Source organism: Crinia signifera, chromosome 6 (genome assembly GCF_055691185.1).
Source record: "Crinia signifera chromosome 6, ASM5569118v1, whole genome shotgun sequence".
Lineage (NCBI taxonomy): Eukaryota > Metazoa > Chordata > Amphibia > Anura > Myobatrachidae > Crinia > Crinia signifera.
This window is the reverse complement of record NC_139222.1, coordinates 199,610,186-199,633,237: the sequence shown is the minus strand read 5'-3', so window position 1 is coordinate 199,633,237 and position 23,052 is coordinate 199,610,186. Positions and strand designations below refer to the sequence as shown.

Here is a 23,052-nt window from a genome sequence, read left to right as displayed (position 1 = left end):
AGCGAATTGCAGTGTGGGGGGGTGCTGCAAATCGTGGGAGGGGGGGCACGGGGGTTTGCAGCAGGTCGCGGGGGGTGCAGCAAATTGCGGGTGGGGGGGTCGCGGGGGGTGCCACACGGGGGTTTGCAGCGAATCGCGGGAGGGGAGGTCGCGGGGCGGGGGTCGCGGGGAGGTTGCCACGAATCGTTGGAGGGGGGGTCACGGGGGCGGGGGTTGCTGCGAATCGTGGGAAGGGGGGGGGGGCGCGAACCGCGGTGGGGGGGTGCCGCGAATCGCTGGAGGGGGTCACGGGGGTGGGGTGTCGCAAATCGCCACAAGAAAAAATCAATACAGAAAGGTCAACACATGTAAATGTTGACATAAGTGTGGCACTTCATTTGTGTCCATGTCGACTCATGAGAATGAATATGAAAACATCCAAAAATTGAAAAATAAATCTTCAAAAACTCATGTCAACCTTTTTCATTGTCGACCATAGCCATGTCAGTGGCTGTGGAGTAGGTTCCTGGGCAACATGGGTGTCTGGCACTGTGGGCTCACTGGGCTGGTTCTCTGTCATGTGAGTCAGTCATGTGAGTCAGAGGCTCCACCCAGCGTTACAGACACACTCACACACTTTGAGTGACAGATGTAGCCAAATATATAAGAGATGGTACACATGTGTCATTTTCAGCAGTGGCTCCTACCTGAGAGAAGGAGGGGGTCTGCCGCTGGGTCTCTGTTGCCATTTCCCCCTGCCGGCCAGAGTCCCATTCCTGTATAATGCAGTTGACAGACACTAGACCCGCGCATGCCTAGTAGCGGTGACGATAAAGCCTGGTTTCTTTGCAGCACATAGATGCCGGCTAGGGCTGAATGGTGAGCAGGGAGTGGCTACCTATAGGAAGCCAGCTTTATGCCTTTGCAGCCCATAACATACTTGCCTACTTTTGAAACCTAATTTCTGGGAGATTATAGTTGGTAGTAGAATTTTGTACAGCGTCCCATGGAGGGGGCGTGTCATGCTCCACCCAAACGGCGTGTCTAGTTCCATATATGGAGAGATTGTGAAAAGAGATTGTGAAAAGAGATTGTGCACGTTGCACCTAGAAGTGTGGATGTGTACTGCTACATCTGAGAGGAATCTATTAAAATGACTTATATCCAAATGTAGATGTGCCCCACAGCAGTTAGTAAGAGCTACTATACTTGGTAAAGTGCTGGGGAATGGTCCTGATGATTCAATATAAATGTATCTGCCTCTCATTCCTTTTTTCCCCCAAAAAATGTAACAATGTAATGTGGGCTAGGAGAAATGAGAGAGATTGCTAGACTTATGAGGGAGAGAGGGAGATTGCTGCTATGCCAGGGAGTTTCCTGCAGAATGCAGGAGGGTAGTCAACTGTGGGGCAGATGTATTAAGCCTTAACAAGAGATAAATCCAAGAATGATAAAGAGAAATAAATGTCCAGCCAATCACCTGCTAACTGCCATGTTACAGCCTGTGTTTGAAAAAAGTCAGTAAGGAGCTGATTGGCTGGACGTTTATCTCTCCTTATCACACTTGCATTTATCTCTTGTTAAGGCTTAATACATCTGCCCCTATGGCCCTTATGTAGGGTACACACCACGAAGTCCCGCTCACGATGCACATCGTGAGCGGGTCGTCAGTGTCTCGTCCGACCCGCTCACGGTGACGCGGGGCGGCACGACCCGCTCACGATGTGCACCGTGAGCGGGTCCGATACGATGGCGACCCGCACCCGGCTGTATGGTCGTTCTTCAGATCCTACTTGCAGCAGGTAGGATCTGAATTACGACCGACCGACCCGCGGGGCCGCGCATCGGATCGGGATCGGACCAGAACAGGGAAAAAAAGGGCCCAATCTACCTACAATCTACATCCAATTGGTCGGAATTGGATCTAGATTGAGGGGATCGGGCCCTAGTCGTCCTGGTGTGTACCCAGCATTACTGTTTGTCCCGGAGGGAGGAAACACCTCCTAATATGCCTGTAGTGTATTTGACTGGCAGGTTGGAAGTCACTGCCAGTCAAAGCGAAGCCAATGCAGTCTCACGGACTGCATCTGACTTCACTGAACTGAGAGGGGTTACAGATTTTACGGACGAGGGGGCAGGATGCAGTCCTGCAGCTTATAGGTAAAATCAGATATGGGTCATTAGGTGGACCAAATGAAGGTCGACATACATTGGGTCAACAGGCCTTAGGTCGACACAGACAAAAGGTCAACATGCCTAAGGTCGTCACATGCATTAAGTCGACACTGGAAATGTCGACATGGATACAGTACCATATGTCAACCATGATTGTGTTGACCTAACGAGCGTGTGCCCAGTAAAATCCACCGCTGGATTATCTAAATATTGTTAATATGGCAAAAAAACACAGAAATAGCTTTCTTGCCACTATTTTATATTGACAATATTGCTATGTTTATTGCGAAAGCCAACAATGGATTTTTCCTTATAATGTTTCTTTATTTTTCGAAGTCACAGAAACTTATGTATCAAATATGATACAAATGGCTTTATAGGGTCCGAAAAAACCCCAGCAAAATAATGCTGCAGTTCAGTATTGCAGAAGGATGTAAGCATATTGGCAGTATGCTTTTATACGCCTGCTAAGGGAGATGGCTTTGTGCATTGCTGTAATTGCCGGAGGAATCCCAAAAGTTTTGTATCAAGCATCAGTTTGAATTAGAACGTTTCCTCTCATTAATAATGCAATGCAAACAAATGCATCATACCAGCAACCAATCAGAAGTACTTTTTCTAAAAGCATACAGGTTGCATGATGGAAACATCCAATTTACAGCGGAAGCATTCACACCTGCTGACTACTCCAATAAGCGCTATAAAAGGAAAGGGCAACACGAAGCTGTCATAGAGTAACGGGGTTTTGCTTAACCACAAACACATCAGACATGCAGATACTGTTGGTTGTATGTGTCAGGCTCCTGAGAACACATTGTACAGGAAGCAGACTTTCAGTGTCAGCCTAGTGACTAGTGGTGGCTGTATGGTTTTAGCTTAGCTCATACGCAGGACTTGCTGCTGAGCAGACAGGCATTGGATAGAGCACATACAGTACAGCAGGCTCTGATCACGTTGTCTTCCTTACACTACACAGGTGCCTGCTATCCACACTAAAGTGCACGCAAGAGATGGAACAGCCCAAGTAACAGGTATGTACATGTTACTACTACATTTAGTTCTGACTATTCTGCTTTTAAATTTGCTGTTTCTAACCTATAAACACTATGCAGTAGATTCTATTACTCACTGTGTTTATCACCTGGAGCTTATTCAATTATTCCGCATTTTCCCAGCATGGTAAACCTACAGGTAATGTACATTAAGGGTCTAATTCAGCATAGATTGCTAAACTGCTAAAATCAGTTGCTGCAATCAATTAGTTGTCACCCAGAAAGAAAGAAAGAAAAATGGCTATACCAGAAATAGCAACTGCATCACAAACATGATGCATACACAGTTCCATTCGCAAAAACCCGAACATTGAAGAGTACTTTCCATCTGCGCTAGTCAAAGGCTTCAACAATTCTGAAAGGCTGGAAGTGGTCATCGCTGATGTCAGAGACCCACCCAAAAAAACGCTCTGTGACGCCTGCATGTGGTCAAACACACCCACAAAGTGCCATGTTTCCTGCTCTTAAAATGTTGGCTTCCTGTCAATCAAAATGAGATTGCATTGAAGCAGAATGTGAATGCAGAATTATTTACAATCCGCAGGCGCACATGCACAGTCATTTGATAATGTCGTCCGGATTGCACTTTCTTAATTTAGGGCCTATTCTAGTTCACTCTTAGAGGCAAATTCTTCTTAGCTGGACAAAACCATGTGCACTGCAGGTGGGGCAGATATAACATGTGCAGAGAGTTAGATTTGGGTGGGGTTTTTTTCAAAGTGAGATCTATATTGCAGTGTAAAATAAAGCAGCCAGTATTTACCCTGCACAGAAACAAAATAATTCACCCAAATCTAATTCTATCTGCACCTGTTACATCTGCCCCACCTGCAGTGCACATGGTTTTGTCCATCTGAGAAGGAATTTGCCTCTAAGAGTGAACTAGAATAAGGCCCTAAGTGAGCCATGCTAATATATACCCGAAGTGCTGAAATCTGTGGATTTCCCTGCATGTAAGCCACAGAGGAAGCATTTTATACAACACTTAATCGAAGAGGCCCGGTTGGCAATTAACCAAGGGGTAAATGTGCTAATTGAATTATCTCCTATGAAGATTACTAACTAACATAAACATAAAGTGGTACAATACCATTAAACCAGATCAATAACCCATAGTAATCAATAGCCCTTAGTAATCAATAACCTATAGCAACCAATTGGCAATTAGTCCAGCACAAGGCAAGGATGTATTTACCATAAAGGTAAGTTACTGTAAATACCTAAGGAAACACTGATCCACATAAACCATAAACAGAAGGGACATTTTCTGGAGAAAGGTTGAGGTTGTGTCTGTGCAGAAGAATTTTCCTAGTATTAAAACAAACACCAACATTTTCATAGTAAAAGTTGGTATTGGGAATTTTTGACAATTGCCAAGGAACATAGGAAACAAAAGTTGGAGGCCACCTATTCCAAGGTTAGCAGGTGAGGAGATGCAGTTTGCGTCTAGGAAAGGGTTAATCTTGCATTAAAAAGAAGTTAATCCCCATGATGTTTTGTAAAAGATGTGTGTGGGGCCAGTATTTCTCCAAGCAAAATTCTACAGAATTCTCTTCCAACTATTGTGAGTTAAAAGACTAGCCCCCAACTATAATTTTTCTTTCCTGTAACTATACCAATTAAGAGCTCATTGGCTGGTACTTTATCTCAATAGTAAAGATAATAATAGAAACCCCAAATTTTCTACCAGCTGGAGCCAGGTTGAACCAATTGAAAGAGCTTGAATACTCTCCAGCAACTTCAGCTGAAGGATGGCAATGATCTAAATCTATAGGCTGTGGGCAGAGTTTAGGTAGGTCATATGTGCCTTGTAATCAGGTGGTAGTGGGTGTATCTTTTATCTACTGTTATCTTGTCTGCTTATTTATTACACTGTATTTGAACGGCAGGTCATTCCACTTGGGTAAAGTTATTTTATTTTGGATGAGCTCACTTTCGTTGACTGGTAGTTGGCTGACCATCTAAATGGGGGCAGTGTCATAAACCAAATGGGTGGGTAGTCAAGTTGAAAGGTTTGCTTGAGTGTTGTTTGGCACACTTTGATGGCATCCACTCTCAATGCTTGTTTGATGTTGGTTGTGGTGCATTGATTGGTTGTTTTCATTGTGCCCATCCTTTGCCACCATAAAGTTCTTCTTCCCTTTCTAGATTTAAATAACTACCAATGTCTCATTTCCATAAGGGTTCCATGGTCGTTACCAGGGGTTCCATGCTTACATGCTTGCTGCCATAGGCAATTAAATGCTAGTTGCCATGGGGGAGTACACTGTAGCAAAGTTGACAGCCCCCAGAGGTGCAGGAGTACTTCTAGTGTGTCTTCTCTGTTGTGGCGGCCATTTTTGGAGGGACGTCTCTGCAATCCTGCTCCCCCCTTGCTGTATATGTATATATATATATATATATATATATGGTACTTGTTTCCTATCACGGCCACAATCGCGTCCATCGTGTACCTTAAAGTTAAGGTACACGATGGATGCGAAGGACCCGATTTCCTTTGAAATCAGGTCCATTTTGCCGGCAAAGGCAAAATCAGGGGCATCGCGTCAGTCGCGTGCATTAACATGGCCCCCGACGCGATGGACGCGATTTTGCCATAGGCTTCAATGTTAAAATATTTTTAACATTGAAATCGGGAGCATCGCGTCGGTCTTGTGCCATTATAATGGCACAAGATAAGATGGACTTGATTAAGTCCATTTTACATAGGAAACAATGTGAAATGGGCCAATATGACCCATTTCACATTGTATATGGCCCCGTCATGTTGAAAAAGTAACGCAACCCCATTGTGAGCGGCACCCCACGATTGACGCCAACCCGAAGCGTGGCGAGCGCAGCGTGCCCGCTAGGGGCGGCGGTGCGCGTCCTCCGACCTTTTCATACCCCTACTATCCACGTCGGCGTGGAGTTGAGAATATAAAGTGTGGCAAGCGCAGCGAGCCACCGAGCCCGAAGCGTGGCGAGCGGACGCGTATACCTGTGAAGTTATACGCATCCCCTCGCGGGGCTCGCTGCGCTCGCCACGCTTCGGGCTCGGTGGCTCGCTGCGCTCGCCACACTTTATATTCTCAACTCCACACCGACGTGGATAGTATGGGTATGAAAAGTTCGGAGGACGCGCACCGCCGCCCCTCGCGTGGAAAAGCACTATATGCACTTTCTTTCTGCACAAGCCCTGATGATAAAGCCGCACCGGCTTTGAAACGTTGGCAATATGCTTGTATTTGTTTGAAACTTGCACATAAAAATTGGATTCTACATATCCAGCTAATCGAGTGCCGCCTGTTTCTTTGGGGGTCCCCCCAGGACTCTCAATCCAACTCTGCCATTTATACGTTATCCAGAGGAAGGCACCTTGGCGCATTCCCCAGTAAAGAGAGTGCCAGTCAACCTACAAACCATATATATATATATATATATATATATATATATATATATATATATATATATATATATATATATATATATATATATATATAAAGCACTAATCATCAGCACTCACCATTCCTACAGATGTTGCCGTCACCCTGATCGCCATGGCCCGCCGGTGGTTCGCGTGCGTCTCTGACACTCTTGTGCCCCATTGAGATGCTCATGTGTCCACGTTTGCTGGCACGCCAGCTGTCAGATACTGATATTTGGCGCACTGGCAGCAACAGAGAGAGCTAATCCATCTGTAGATTTGGGATGCCCTATGGTTTGTGAACACATTGTTTAAATAGAAATCACAGTAGCTCTGCACTCACTAAATTAACTAACAATAATAAACAGTGGAGATTTAGTTCATGTATTGATAATTCCATTTAAGTCTGCAGCTCCCTTCACAGGACCCCACTTTTCTGCAGGTCCTATTGCTCAAAATAATTACCAGAAACAGCTATCATATTAGTGTTTTAGACTTCAGGCATGCTTCTGGTCTAAAGCTCACTGCAACATTGCTTTTTAAAGGTAAAGCAATCACCGACACACCTGTTGCAAAGCACCTAGGGAAATAATTGACACAGGCTATGATAAATTATATATATATATATATATATATATATATATATATATATACACGCACATGTTTTTAAATAGTCAGTGATCTATCTCCCCCTTTGACTTGTTCTGCTTTCTCACACTATTGAGGAACATTCAGAATGACTCTGATACACGATGCCTTGACCCGTGACATCTGTGTATTAAGCATTAAGTCATTTAACAAAAAATGCTTTTGTGCCAGAAAATGAATCACACAGACTGTATTATGGGCCTCGTCTTTGTTGACTCGGTAAGTCATTTGATGGTTGCGGAACAATCAAACGATTTGACCAGGGCTCGCACATATAAATCAATGGAGACTGACTTATATTTGCCGGCTTCCAGACGAAGACAAGGTGGGCGGCTGACGTCATGTGACATTACTACATCCGAACGGCCCTGCGACATTGCATATCACCGTGGCTGTTTGCGCAGTAGACTCGCACATGCGCACAAAAGACCAGGCGCATGTGCATTCCACCAACCAGTTCAGCCCCGGCCGAACAAACTAGATTGACCCCTATGTTACATGAAGCAGCCTTTGGACTCCCGCTCCTCTACTGTGAATACAGCAGATACTGTATGATAGCCTGTGACACATTTTATGCATCTTAACTTTAATATATTAAGCTAAATGTAATTTTTTGCATTGTTCTTCCCGAAGTTACAAGTGGCAGAAATCACAATTTATATCAAAGTTTTAAAATGCATAAAGGGGTGTCTTAAGAGAGCAGAGAGGAGGAGGCCCATGTGCAGCCTTCTCTGATCAGCCTTCTCCCCCCTGCCGGGAGCAGTAGAGTCTGAGCACTAGAGCTCCCAGACTTCACTGCACATGCTCAGATCTCCAGAAAAATGCCTGCCACACCATTTTTTTCTGGGATCTCTACAGCGCTCCTGCAGCCTCCTCGACTCCAGAGGGTAGTATTGGAAAAATGGGTGCAGTGTGCGTGGTGTGGGCCCCCTGGGACTCAGGGGCCCATGTGCACTGTGCACACTGCATTCATTATAGATACACCACTGCTTTCCATCCTCCGTCTGATTTGCATAGTAGCAGTAACAGAATGGAGATGCATCTGGGTTCACTGATATGGAGCTGGGTGGTGGATTTTTATGGGGGTGCTAGCTGTCCTACAGGTCATAGGTGAAATCCGCCACTGCACATTATACAATAGTTGTCTCACATGACAGCATCTTCCGATATATTGTATAGTTTGTACCCAGCAGTAAATTCCCAAAGTGGTTTATAAGTTCATTAAACATACAGAGGAGTATATCTGGTGAGTCTCCTCATTTGGGGGATACTTAATATTTGCGGTTACCCCCCAAAATACCCGATATCCCACAAATATTAATTGATATATTCAGTGATAGAAAAAAAATTAAATGGGATTACTTAATTTGATACTTTTTAACAATGACGAGTTACGTAATACTAAAGCTGCCTCACCCTTTTAAACACCATGGGGCAGATGTACTACCCCTAGTAAAGAGATAAAGTGGACAGAGATCAACCAACTTCTAATACCCCTTTCACACCAGAAAATGCAGGGACCCACCCGGGAATATGGCCCAGGAATCATGCCGGGCCATTCCCGGGTTGGCCCCTTTAACACCAGAAAAGTCCCTGCATTTTCTGGTGTGTGAAGGAGGCGGGCAGGAGGTGGGGAGGAGGCGGGATGGCGGTGGAGGCGGGCAGGAGGTGTGTAGAATACTCACCCCGGTTGCTGGTCCTCCGTGCAGGCCAGGGATCCACACAGGCGGCGGGCGCAAATGACGGGACAGCCGGCGGATGAAGATGACGCAGCTCTCCGGTGCCCTCACTGCCGCCAGAGAGCTGCGTCATCCTCATCCGCTGCCTGTCTCATCATTTGCACCCGCCGCCTGTGTGGATCCCCGGCCAGCACACCGAGGACCGGCAACCCGGGTAAGTATCCCCTACCCCATTCACACCGGCCAGGTCCCCGGGTTAAACTCGGGAACAACCCTGCTCCATAGCAGGGTTGAAATCCCGGCTTTTTTTGGCAGGATTTTGGCCCGGGAACCTTTCACACCTGCGCTAGTCGCGGGTTGTTACTGGGCACAACTGGGGAAATTATGCTGGTGTGAATGGGGTACTAGTGTCACAGGCAGTTAAGGAGCGTATTGGTTGGTTCTTTATCTCGATGGCTTAGTACAGTAGTACCCAAACTATGTGCCGTGGTACCCTGGCGTGCCTCGGAGTTGGGTCACTTGCAGGGGCGCCTTGGGTTGGTGGCCCAGGACCACTTCAAATTATTTATGGTGAATGTACTAGACAAAACCAGTGCTGGTGACTGCCAACGGTAAAATATGTGAACAACTTGAAGCGAATCCTGTCCCTCCCTACATTTAACCTAAGAATTAATAAACACAAATGACTTTATTTAAATGTAAAATGTTTGAAATTTCTCAATAAGAAACTTTTGGTGTAGGGTTTGCCGTGAAAACAATTATGACACTCTAGGGTGCCTGAAACCTCTGGCTTAATACATCTGCCCTTACGGGAACCGTCCAATCAGCTCATAACTGCCACGTTATAGGCTGGGTTTGGAAAATGACAGTAAGGGGCTGGTTGTTTTTCACTCTCCACTTTATTACTCTCCAAGGCTTAGTACATCTGCTATATGAGAGGTTACTTAAATCACAAGCCCTCCCTGTCAGAAGTGGTACGTCTGACCCAGCTGCCTACGTAGTCTCTTGTTAGCAAGCTATTAGGAATATCAGGGAATACAGACTAGCGCTGCTGACCTGCACAAAGCAAATGTATTTTTTGTCCCAGAGTCTGCTGACGTTTTGTTGGCTTGATACAATATTTGGCATTTGTTTCTGTATCATTGAGCAGGACTGGCGCAAGTAATTAAAACAACCGCTCCAGCAATTCTTGGATTTATCCTGAACAACTGCAGAGAACACACTTGTTCAACAAAAACAAAGAACAAGTGACTGTCATTTATCTTGTGATAAAAAGGCATCGCCGGCGACTGTAATCTAGACCTTCCTTTCCTTCCCAGGTGCACGCTGTAAGGCCTATCCCAGCAGAAGCCTGCAGCTGCCAGCTCTCTGAAATGAAATGAATTTGTGTGGAAACAGTGAATCTTTCATTAAGGGGAATTAATAATACAATTTCTGCTTTAATTCTACCCTGCTCACTTCAGATATTATCAATATGGCTGTCAAATTACACAGACTGAAAAAAAATGCTATACCAGAGGCTTTGGAGCTTGGTTATTTTTTTTCAGTAGCATTGCATAATACAGAGTATCCCTTATCCAAAATGCTCGGGACCAGAAGCCATTTAGATTACGGATTATTCTGTATTTTCGAATATTTTTATTTTTCAATGAGGTATCTTGAGGACGGGACCCATGTGTGAACACAAAATGCATTTATGTTGTATATACTCCTCAAATACATGAAATACATACAAATAGATTTTTTGTGCATTAACCAAGGTTTCATAACATGAAGCAAAGTTTGTACTATTTCAGGCACTAAATTTTAATGCTAAGCAATCATTTCTAGCACGTTTAGTGCCAGCTACAGATGTCCCCATTAGTGCCAGTTACAGGTGTCAAATACTGATGTGTAGTGTCAATTACTGATGTCCCCAGTAGGGCCAGTTACTAATGTCCCCAGTAGGGCCAGTTACAGATGTCCCCAGTAGTGCTAGTTATTGATGTCCCCAGTTGTGACAGTTATTGATGTCCCCAGTAGTGCCAGTTATTGATGTCCCCAGTAGTGCCAGTTAATTATGTTCCCAGTAGTGCCAGCTACAGATGCCCCCAGTGGTGCTTTTAGCAAATAAAAATTATAATACACTTCAAACCAAGATTGTGAAATACAGGGCCTGATTCAGAGACTAAGGAGAACAGTGTGTAAAGCGTCTAAACCTTAAATGAGGTGATGTTGCCCAATGTATCCAATCAGATTCCATCTACTATTTTCTAGTAAGCAATACAGAAATTATAGACAGAGGGGGTTATTCTGATTCACTTGGAAAGGCACAATCACTCTCTAATGGACAAAACCATGTGCACTGCAGGTGGGGCTGATGTAACATGTGCAGAGAGAGTTAGATTTGGGTGGGGGTTTACTTCAAACTGATATCTATATTGCAGTGTTAAAATAAAGCAGCCAGTATTTACCCTGCACAGAAACAATAAAAAACCCAGATCCAACTCTCTCTGCCCCTGTTACATCAGCCCCACCTGCAGTGCATATGGTTTTGTCCATTAGAGAGTGATTGTGCCTTTCTGAGTGAATCAGAATAACCCCCATAATCTGCTTGGTTGCTTTGGGCAACATTGACTTATTTTTAGAAGCTTTTGTAAATTTAAAGCTAAAAGCACAGTAGCTGCATCTTTGGACTCGGCTACTGTGCAAAAAATATGCTAATACCACAGGAGGCAACTGAAAACAAAAGTCACCCATTGCCAGCATTATGAATCCGAATGCTACGTCTGGAGAAACGGCATCGGATCACCAGCGCAACCATTGGTCGCAGCATGGGCAAGCTGAGTAACTGTAATGAGCAGCATAATGAGTGGAATTGTACCGGCAGTATAAAGAAGAAGTATAAGGGTGACAAATGAGACAATTTTCACATATTAAAAAGCCTTGAATCTGTTCAGTCCGGATAATAGATCCATATCTATTTCAGAAGCACTTTATGATACCGTAATAGGCAGTAATAAAGGTTGCATAGTTGTGGTAATCTTTCATCTTCTGTTCCTGCTGCCATTTCCTGCCAATATCAGTGGCTCCTTTATGCAGGGAAAAACGAGACAGATTTCATGGTGTCCTAGCAGTTAGAATGAGAGACGGTGGCCCTGAGCTGGAGGGAAAACCAATCACAGCAGCTAACTTTCAATTTCATTTTGAACAAGACAATATCTTATGTAAAAAGTGATCATTTGTAAGTTTATGTAAAAATGAATGGTCTACTTGTAAGGGAGTGTACACCTGTGCGCAGCTCCTGTTAGGTAATTGTTTTGTAATCCATTTGTTAGCATTACCAGAGAGCAGGGACTGACTAGAGAGGGTCATCATCTATGGCATTTAAAACTATGCATTATTCGCCTTAATCTCCTGCTTAATAAGACTATCTCCTTAATTATGTACACCCGTCTCAGGAGTTGTACTTTATAACACCTCCAGCTAATGGTGTAATGGTTCTCCAGAGCAGCCTGTGCTGGCCCCACACCCTAAGTGCATAATGTCATCATGACGTTGCACAAAGAGGGCGGGGCCACCGACACAGGAAGTGCAGAACTGAGGACACTTCAAGCAGCTGCAAAGACTGCAGGGTGCCTGTCTGGATGTACCAAGGACACTCCATATGGAAGTGCAGCAGCTTTGTCAGCTGCAGCGTACTTTTCCAAGCACCCTGCTAGCCAGAAGCAAGGGCTGTGGGGCAGTGACAGTACAGTCCTTAGTTCTGTGGTGTCACTGATTGCACACCCCTAGTTACAGCCCTGCCTCTAACCTAGCTGCATCATTAGATACTACTTGTTAAGTCCAGTATCAGTGCGTACTCTTTAATACCCTGTAATGGGCCCATGGCCGCAACAGAAATTGGGAAAGGTGTACTCCTGGTATTAAAATGGGACTTAAACCATTACTTCCTACCACAAAATGGACAAAGTGGGCACTTGGGATCCACAATTCTGGGGGACCAGCTAATGTTGTCAGGTTCTTCAATGGGACTTTGAGAGCTGGACATCTGGGGGTCACACTCCTCCTTCCTGGCCCCTTAGTCCCAATAACTGCTGATACAGTGGTGCCTGCCCTGCATTCTCACTAAGGGTCAGATGTATCAAGCTTCAAAAAGTGATAAACTGGAGAGTGATAAACAACCAGCCAATCCGCTCCTACCTGTCATCTTTCAAACCCAGCCTACAACATGACAGGTAGAAGCTGATTGGCTGGCTGTTTTTCACTCTCCATTTTATCACTTTTTGAAGCTTGATACATCTGGCCAATAAAGTGAAATAAACAGAACCATGAGCTTATGGAGGGGAGAATGGGGGATCAACATGCATGCACACAGTTTGTTGTGGGGGGGAGCACCGATGCACACAGTTGTTTGTTGTGGGGGGGAGCACCGATGCACACAGTTGTTTGTTGTGGGGGGGAGCACCGATGCACACAGTTGTTTGTTGTGGGGGGGAGCACCGATGCACACAGTTGTTTGTTGTGGGGGGGAGCACCGATGCACACAGTTGTTTGTTGTGGGGGGAAGCACCGATGCACACAGTTGTTTGTTGTGGGGGGAGCACCGATGCACACAGTTGAGGGTGGAACATGACAGCAACAGCCATGCACGCAGCCATAATAGGGAGGAACATCAGCCATACACCACATGGGTGGGTGTTTTTTGGGAGTGGGGGGTGTTAGCAGCAGCTATTTACACAGTTTACCCAGGGTCTTCACTACTGTTAAAATGACCCTGCCTAAAAATCCATACCTGTGATGGTCACAAACTAAAAACATGGCTGCCCTCCTTCATCAGTGAACCAGTAAACAAGTTCCTTTATCTTATAATTGCTAATAATTGAATATGTTGTAGCTCATTGTTTTCTCAGTCGTCTTTGTAGTGCTTGCCATTGTTTTCTATCTACAGGAAACAACCAGCCCTGTAGCTAAACATAGAAAGTATGTTACAGCTAGCTGAAATAAACAACCAATGATGCCAAATGCTGAAAGCTAAGCATTTTTTTTATATAGGGGTTAGATCGTATTGTGGTCTGCAGTGGGAAACAGCCTTTTTCAGGAGATTCCTGTGGGTGTTATTACATAGCCAGAATACATAGAAATGATGCCAAAATTATAGTTTCTGCATAATGTTATAAGAAGGTCTTGATAAATATGTCGCTCAGTAAGTAATGTGGTGAATCTTTGAGGTAAACTTTTGGCTCTCAGGAACGCGCAATGGGGGTTAGTCCCCGAAAATGACCGGTTGCCACCCACAAACGCAGATTTCCAGGCAATCAAACTGCGCCCCAATTGCGAATAAAAAAAATCAGATTTTTGTCGCTCATTGGCCGCATGCATGCGTGCTACGATCTGCATGCATGTGCAGTCTTTCCATAATCGATCGGCTTGCAAAATCACACAGCAGCAATCAGGTCTGGATAACACCCAATGTACTTGACAATAAAGCATTAAACAATAATTCCATTCAAACTGAAAATGTATTCGGTGAAATATCACAAGGTCAGAAAATATATTTACCTGATTTCTGGCATTGAATAGATGTGATAAGTTCCCTGATAACTTCTAAAGCTACCACTCTCTTGGCTCCTTGACCAGGAGCGTGGGTGCTGCAGACTTTGCTGACTTTCGCCCATCCTATGGTCCTTTTTCGGTCAGGCAGTGCTTTGTCACAGGATAATGCAGAAGCCAAGAGAATGGTTGTGCATAAGAGAGACTAAAGGGGTAAAGTAAGCGAACTCTTAAGAGTATATTACTAAATAACTATGAAATTCTGTGATTCTCCTACTCGGCTAACCAGATTCAATTTCTTACCTCCAGCACTTGTATCATTTGTTTTACTTTTGCTTGTTATTAGTACATTTCCTATAATGGTATTGTTTCCCCAGATGTTGCTATGCTTCAAGTTACATTTTCTTTGAAACCCTCACTTTATTGCTTGGTTTTACTATTTATATATGGTATATGTTTAGCTTAAACCTGTATTTAAGTTTCCTGGAATTAAATGTATGATTGACTGATAAAATGTCAGAAATACAGACACAATATAAAGTGACTGTAAATGTACTGCCACATCCTACTGCTTATAAAACCCTAGATTTCCTCTTAGAATAAGCAATACACTGTTTTTGAGTACGGTTTACATGAAGTGAAATGCACACAAGAATAGCCGTGCATAAAACACTTTATTTTGATTGCCCTCAACATTGGAAGTCCAAAAATACCTACATACTGTACTCTACAATATCATGATATAAGTACTAGTTAAAGCCTGTCAAAATGACGGCTTCTATAATGTACTTTCACTTTGAGCTGAGACAGTTTTTAGCCCGCAAATGCTCCACAGCACCCCACCCCCAGTTCCTATCTGCTCCTAGATCCACTCTGTCTTAACAGCTACCTCTCTCCATATCCAGCAAGTTTGAAATGGATCAGTGTCCCTGCAAAAATTATTTTCACTTTGGTCCATCAAGTGCGGTCTTGTGGTTAGTGGCACTACATCACTTCAAAGAGGTGAGGAGTAGTTCGATATATATATATATATATATATATATATATACACTGTTTTGGAAATGGATCCCGCCCAAGGCGATACATAGCACGGCACTCCAGGATTTGTGAATTCAAAGCAAATTTATTGTGCAACAGTTTCGAGGCTCTAGGCCCCTTCGTCAGGCATACAGCAAGAATACATCACAGTAAGTAAAGGCTATGAAATGATAAAATACCTTGCATTTGTGTACTCCAACAATAGACTGTCCATAGACTTCCATTAATGGAAGAATTACCTTATCTTATTTACAGAAAAGATTTCTACCGGATGGTACCAAAGCACCATGTAGTTCCAGCTGACTGCGGCCAGCTTGGGAATTCTCTGATTAAGATCTAGACACAGAAGGAAAAAAACACATTTATGACTAATGGCCTTTCTTTCAACTTCACTATTTGGCAGTACAACAAAACCCCTAGTCAGTGCAGACTTGGTTTCCCAAGTGCATTAAAACGTGGTCAAAATAATATAAGCAATAAGAGCAGCAATTGTTCTAGGTAAGTAATCAAGAGAGCGGAAGTAATAACAACTGTAAGAAAATGCATATGGAATATCCATGAGAATTATTTTTTATTTTCACACCCCATTTGTTCTATGGCTTGCATCCTTGTACATACAGATATATTTTAAATGCTTTTTAGTTGTAAATTTACCATAAATCACCATACACTGAAAATCTTAAAATTAGACAGCTATTACGAGAAATGGAATCTCAGTTACATTTCTTTTTCAGAGTATAATAGTATTCTTTAACCAATGTATGCCACACAATTTATTATTATACTTTTTATTTAACAGCAGAATAGAGTCATGCGGACCACACATCAGCAAAGCGATTCCCTGATGCTGATCCAATCCACTGATCGGTGATCAAAAGTCGGGCAGACTCACTGACCCCAGTCATTTATTGTTTGGAATGTGCAAATTGAGGATTTCAAACATTTCGGATTTCCAGGATCCCCAACCTAGGCATCCGATTTGCTCCAATACTCCCCCGATGTATGGGCCCCAATGCATGCTGTACATCAGCCGAGCGATTCTCCATCTGAGAACTGCAGAATGTCCTTGTTTGGTTGTACTTTAACGGAAAAACGATTTCCTTGTTAATTGTGGGTAATATCCCTTTCATCAGGATGAACTGGAATTTTTGACTTTGGGTTGAACTCAATGAAACATTTTTCAAAGTGAACTATGTAACTTAGTATTTATTATATTTCACAGTATATTTCTTCTCTAAAAATGTGAGGTTTTCATTAGCAGCCAATCAGTGACCTATATGAGGGTACATAACCCTGAGAATTTGGCCATGCTTTCTGAGGTTTCATATGAAACCTAAGCCATCCCTGCTATGATTGTAAATAGGAATCACCATGTGTAAGGAATTAACCAGTCATTGATTCATTCATAGAGTATTTATAATTTTGGGATATTTGCAAAGGTGATAAATTGTGCCTGGGAGCCAGAATGAGACTTTATCTTGGCAAAGAATTTTCAACATCTCGTTGAATATGTTTTAGGATGACCACAATCCTATTGACGGCACATGCTTCAGCTTCTGTTTTCCTTTCTGTGGTGTCATTTAGAAAATATCTAGCAAATGTTCCCATTTTATTGGAAAACACTGTATCTCCTATCATGGTATGTGGAAATCACCAAATACAGGCTCTATTCAATGTTTTTCGAAACATTAAACAGATTGTACTAAACTTCAAGCTTCTGGACCATTATTTTTGTTTATTTTTTGACCATTATGTCAAATAAAGCAGAAAACTATAATTATTGAATTGTTACACAAAAATATTTAAAACATTTTTATATTGCAAAACCTACAATTATTTCTTAATAAGTATCTGGGTGCAAAAAGGTTCTCTGAAATGCTTAATGGAATATACAGTATATAGCATTTGAGAAAAAAGTAGTTTGTATTGTACTGTATCAAACACTTTAGAAAAGTTATTTGACACTATGGTCACATTTGTCCTTTATCCCATAGTGCATTTATCTATTGTATATTATCATCTATTATATATTCAATAATATGTGTTCTATACTGTGATGACATTCAAAATATTGATATTAATTTGAATGATATGTGAATTTCAACATGGTGGTTATGTCAAAATAGAAAATAGACCTTGATGGCAGATAAAAACCATGTGTTCTGCCCATGTACATGCACACACTTAAGCTGGCAATTTATTGTTAACAATATGGGTGATATTGCCAACTATATTGTGTGCATATTGTCCAGTGTGTACTTTCAATACCCCTTCTGTCATATGTCCATGCAGCTGAATCTGACAGTATTGTCAGGAACTGCATGTATGGAACGGGGGAAGGTGAATCACTGAACGATATTCGTGAGGGATATCAGTCAGTGTGTATGCACTATATTGTTCTCCCATGGAAACAATATAGCAGGAAGTGCTTTAGTGTGTACAAGTCATCCCCTCCGTTTGTCAAGGCTGTTAAGGCATAACGCATGGCGGAGAGTCTCATCCCCATTCCAGCGTTCAGCGCAAACAGCCCCCGGCAATCTCGCTCAGTCCAGAACATTGTGCTGCATTAAACACTAGTGTTGAATTGCGAGAAGAAACCAATATATCCAGAAGAAACCTACGCAAACATGGAAACTCCACATTGTGGAGGGTATCAAACCCATGAACTCAGTGTTGGGTTGCATCAATGCTAACCATTACACCAATTGTACTGTCCTGTTTCCCACAATACCCGTGATTTCACTCAAAAGTGTTCGCTACTCCATAGGGTCATGAACACATTTAAGTAAAATTGGTGCAAATTAGGCTGAGCGGGATGCGGTTTCTGCTGTTTGGCAATGTCAATTCACCCCATTGCCCCACATTTACATTTTACCCATAACATCTGACTGCTCTTACAGATCTACTTCACCCTGCAGATCTACTTCACCCTGCAGATCTACTTCACCCTGCTTCACCCATATCCTTCTCTTTGTTCTGTGAGGCAAATAATATTAGGGACACAATATTGATCTAAAATCTTAGAAAGTCAGTACTAAGGAAAAGGCTTTAATGTCCACAGATTGCTCTCCAAATAACTTTCTTTTATTTTCTATGTATTCTTGGCAATGCTGAAGCCCTTAATTGCAGCTTTAGTATTATTTATTTTACATTTGAACTTAATGCCAAAAATGTGCAACTCTAGGAAATGTGATTACAAGCTTGTGCAGAGTTCATGTTACTTGATGAGCAGAAATTCTATAATTTATTAAGAACTTGCAAACTGTTTGTTTATATTTCTTAAAGAGATATGTACTGCCTAGCCAGAAGATCTTTATACATGTTTAAGGTGCGTACACACTAGACGATCTATTAACCAATATGCGTGGTAACAATCATCGTTAATTGTATTTTTGTTAATGTTTTGTGTGTACGCACTATATAGTTAACGATGCCTTGGGTTATTAACGATGTTCTCTGTGGCCTGCACATGACGAACTATGGAGGATAAAGCTAGCGAGAGCCATACTGCAAAATACAGCATGTCCATCGCTTCCCCCCTACCGCGCTGGTGCAGTTTGGTTAATAGTTTTATGTTTACAAAGATGTATTTTATATTCAGTATGGTAGAAAACAGGCAACCAATTCAGGGACCAGCAAATCGTTTAGTTCAAGCTGTATCTCGAATTCCTAATGTTAAATGGGCCTTCTAGATGGTAACTGGGTGGTGGCATGTGATCACATGGAACTGGTCCGTCTCCTGGAAATGTCTCAGAAGTGTCATGGGCAAGCTGATTTGCTTGTTTGAGTAGTATGCAGCAAAATAATTTGCATCCAGCAAAGTTACTAATACTATATAAAGTTTCCTATTCTGATATTTCCCCCAACCCACCTGGTGTGAGAGGCTCAGTCTACTATATATGGCAGTTTACCTAGAACACTGATCATGGTGAAGCCTAGTGACTGACTGAAAATCTCTGGTCTTCAGTCTGTATTTATAATCAGTTAGAAACAGTTGGGGAATATTCTCTGTGTGGCTCATAGTCACCAGCTGAAGTCATGATCTTTGTTGCTGTAACACAGGTCAGCCTACAGTTGGACACTTCTTGCACTGTTAGATTCAGTATGAATAGTAGCTGATAGCAACGTGCCAGCTTATTCATGGAAGAACAATCAGACTTCAACGTCACTGTAAATGATCGACTTTGGTTAACAATTGTGGCAAAAATACAAGTAATACACACAATTAAGGATTAAATGTTTCTTAAAATGAAAAAAACACAACATTCATCAACAAACTGCTTCCTATCCAAACATTCTTCCTCAGCCAAAAAAATAACATATCAATTTTTTTTTTCAGTATTCAAAACAAAAAGTTTTCAAAATATTCCCAGTGGCACTGGAAAAGCGACACACTGTAACATGAAAACTGCCATATGTCTCTGATCTTAAAGAGTTAATAAAACATTGCTAAATGGTTAAAATATTAAGAACTGTTCTAAACAGACGTAATATTAGGACATTTTAAATATCAGAGTTATTTTTTAGCTTTAAAACTTATATTCAATTCTATGAACTTGTTATAGTTTAGTTTATATTTTAGAAAGTACACTATTTTAAAGTGTATTTTTTTTTTGTATGAAAAGCCACATAAATGTGTTGCTCTATATCCGTATAACTCTATAACTGTATCTTGTGCCCAACTGGTGTCTGCTGATGGTAATGACAAGATGCATGCAGGACCATGTATCACAGAATGGGCCCCTTTACACGCTTATTCTAATATATGCATCAGATTTTTTTTATTATTAAAGCAATTCATTGCAAGTAACAGTTACATTTCTCATATGATACAATAAAGTATATCAATAAAAAATAGTTGGAACAATAATTAGTGGATACTGCATACATCAAGAAATATGTTTGTTGTACTTTCCTATCCATCGTTATTTCTCGTACTCATCTGGATTTAGATATCTTAGGATCATGTGGATACCATACAGTTTCCTGAAGATGTAGTTGTATTTCCCTGCACATTGAGTGAATGTGTTTATTTCAATAGGATCCATATGTCAGTTGCCTTCCAGGAAAATGTTGATGGGGGGAATGTTGATGGGGGAATAATTGAAAAATTACTTTTGGGATTTCTGGCCAGGCATAAATTATTATAAGACACCAAACTTTCTTTTGGCAAGTAATCAATGGTTTCCCGCTGAGAAAATGATATGTTATCGTAAAACTCAGGTAGTCACATTTAACATGATGACTGCATATAATTATGTTATATAAGTGAATTCACTGTCAATAAAAGACAGAAAATATGCTTACATTTTTATACAACGGATACACATTCATACCAAGACCTCAAATTACTGTCTTCACAGCTCCCTCTATCTATATCCAGCAAGTTTGAAAAAAAGAGTATATATAGTAAATACCAGCTCATATCTACTACATCACCACAGCATAGGCCATGATGACTATTATATAAGCAATAAGCAACAAGCATTTTTGATGTGCAACCCAAGTTCTGCTTAGTGCCAATAAGCAGCAAATGGGGTTTCTACATAAATGGCTACATCTAAAGAAGAAGCAAAGTGACAGTTCTAAACCATGTTTGCATAGTATCGCTCAGTATAACATAGTCAAAATAAATGAACTTTGGTCCAGTTGTCAATGATAGTGTTCATTCTAGCACCTGCTATCTTTGAAAACCCATGCAGTTCCTCTTCCCTGCCTGGGGTGTCGCTGTCTGCTTTGGTGTTTCTAGCACAGGTATGGTTTGCTTATCAGTGCTGATATACAGACCACACTGTGCTAGAAGCACTACAGCAGACCATGACACCTCAGGCAGGGAAGAGGAACTGCATGGGTTTTCAAAGATAGCGGGTGCTAGAATGAACACTAAGGACCTTATTCTAGTCAACTCTTTCTGACAAAATCCTTCTTAGATGGACAAAACCATGTGCACTGCAGGGGGACAGATGTTACTTGTGCAGAGAAAATTAGATTTGGGTGGGGTTTAACTTCAAAGTTAGATCTATATTGCAGTGTAAAAATAAAGCAGTCAGTATTTACCCTGCACAGAAACAAAATAACTCACCCAAATCTAATTTTCTCTGCACATTTTACATCTGCCCCCCCTGCAGTGCACATGGTTTTGTCCATCTAAGAAGGATTTTGTCAAAAAGAGTGAACTCAAATAACCCCCTAAATGACATGTAACGATGGAGTCATAGACTAAGTATTGGTAAACTGATGGCAGCCATAACATTTACAGATGTAAAATACCTTAGTTATCCTGTACTTGGCTTACTTGAAGTTACCACAATATCTTTATTGTGATGACCCCAACTGCTATGCTTTTTTTCCTCCTAGGAGAATCATTGAGAACTCGGGATTTTGGAGTGATGGCTTTGTTGTAGTTTCTGAATGAAGGGGGAAAGTCATACCCTCCACAGAAGACATAACAAAGGAAAGATCCGCTGGAATACTCCTCCGCAATGGATAAAGCACAGGTCCTGCTCATGGACCTCAGAGATGTGCTGAGGACGATTAGGATGAAGGCCAAATATGCTCTCTTCTTGGTCTTTGTGGTGGTCCTGGTCATCATTGAGAAGGAAAACAAGATCATCTCAAAGTAAGAGGGATTACTGGAAAACAATTAAGATCATGAACAAAAGTCCTTGTATATGTATCATATAAAACCTTTATGGCTCCAGAAGCTGCTTGGAAAATTAGTTACCATTGGGCCTCATCCAGTGTTGTACGCAATACTGATTTTTAAGTAGTTGAGTGATTATCAGCATGCATCATGGTTGCACTGTGCACCCAAAAAGGTACCTTAGCTATGTCGATCATAGTGAGGATTTATTGGCAAATTTGATTGACATTCAGGGAGCATTTGGGTACGGTAATGGGAAAAGGTGAGGAAAATGCATGTGTGTCTCAGCCTAGAACTGCAATCCCACAAAACAGGGTACCAGCATCATAATTCCTACACCAATCTAATTATTGACTTTTGGGAGTCAATTTTTTAAGGATTTGCGACCACCTCAGCATATTTGTAAGTTGTTGCTTGGTTCTGTAAAGCCGCTTGCTGGTGTCTCTCTACAGAAATCTAGGCATATGTGTAATTTGCATATTTTTGCATACCTGCTGCATACCTTATTGCAGCTGCAAATGCAATAGCATCTTGTAAATGAGTCCTATTATCCATTAGTTAAACATACCATTCACACCATTATAGATCATTCTGCTTTACAAGTAAGATTTAAAGTTTTTTGAAAAACACATTCCTTGGTAACACTACTGACCTTATGCACTGCACATCTAGATGATCATTGTGGTGTAGTGCAAAAAGAGTTGCTTATGCATCTAGATAACTATTGTGATGTAGTGCAAAAAGGCTTGCTTATGCATCTAGATGACCATTGCAGAGTATAGTGCAAAATTTATTTCTCATACAACACACATCTAGATGACCATATGGAATGTTATGCATAAAGACTTGCTCATACACAGCCCATTTATATGCCTATTACGAAGTTTACTCCAAAAAGCC

The 23,052-nt window shown here is 41.9% G+C and overlaps 1 protein-coding gene and 1 long non-coding RNA gene across 2 annotated transcripts in view; one reads left to right on the top strand and one right to left on the bottom strand.

The window, feature by feature from the left end:
* Window positions 1-23,052, top strand: part of CHST3 (carbohydrate sulfotransferase 3) — an 89,807-nt gene that overhangs the window by 51,848 nt on the left and 14,907 nt on the right. Inside the window, exons 2-3 of the mRNA XM_083148599.1 lie at window positions 3,131-3,185; window positions 21,867-22,128. Of these exons, the coding sequence (XP_083004725.1) occupies window positions 21,992-22,128 (137 nt within the window). The 5' untranslated portion in view covers window positions 3,131-3,185; window positions 21,867-21,991. The remainder of the gene's footprint in view (window positions 1-3,130; window positions 3,186-21,866; window positions 22,129-23,052) is intronic.
* LOC146008840 (uncharacterized) lies at window positions 10,028-22,087 on the bottom strand. The gene is made up of 5 exons (XR_014444577.1): window positions 21,780-22,087; window positions 15,749-15,845; window positions 14,481-14,676; window positions 11,803-12,010; window positions 10,028-10,307 (listed from the first exon to the last, which is right to left on the bottom strand). It is a non-coding gene; the product is annotated as an uncharacterized LOC146008840 (long non-coding RNA).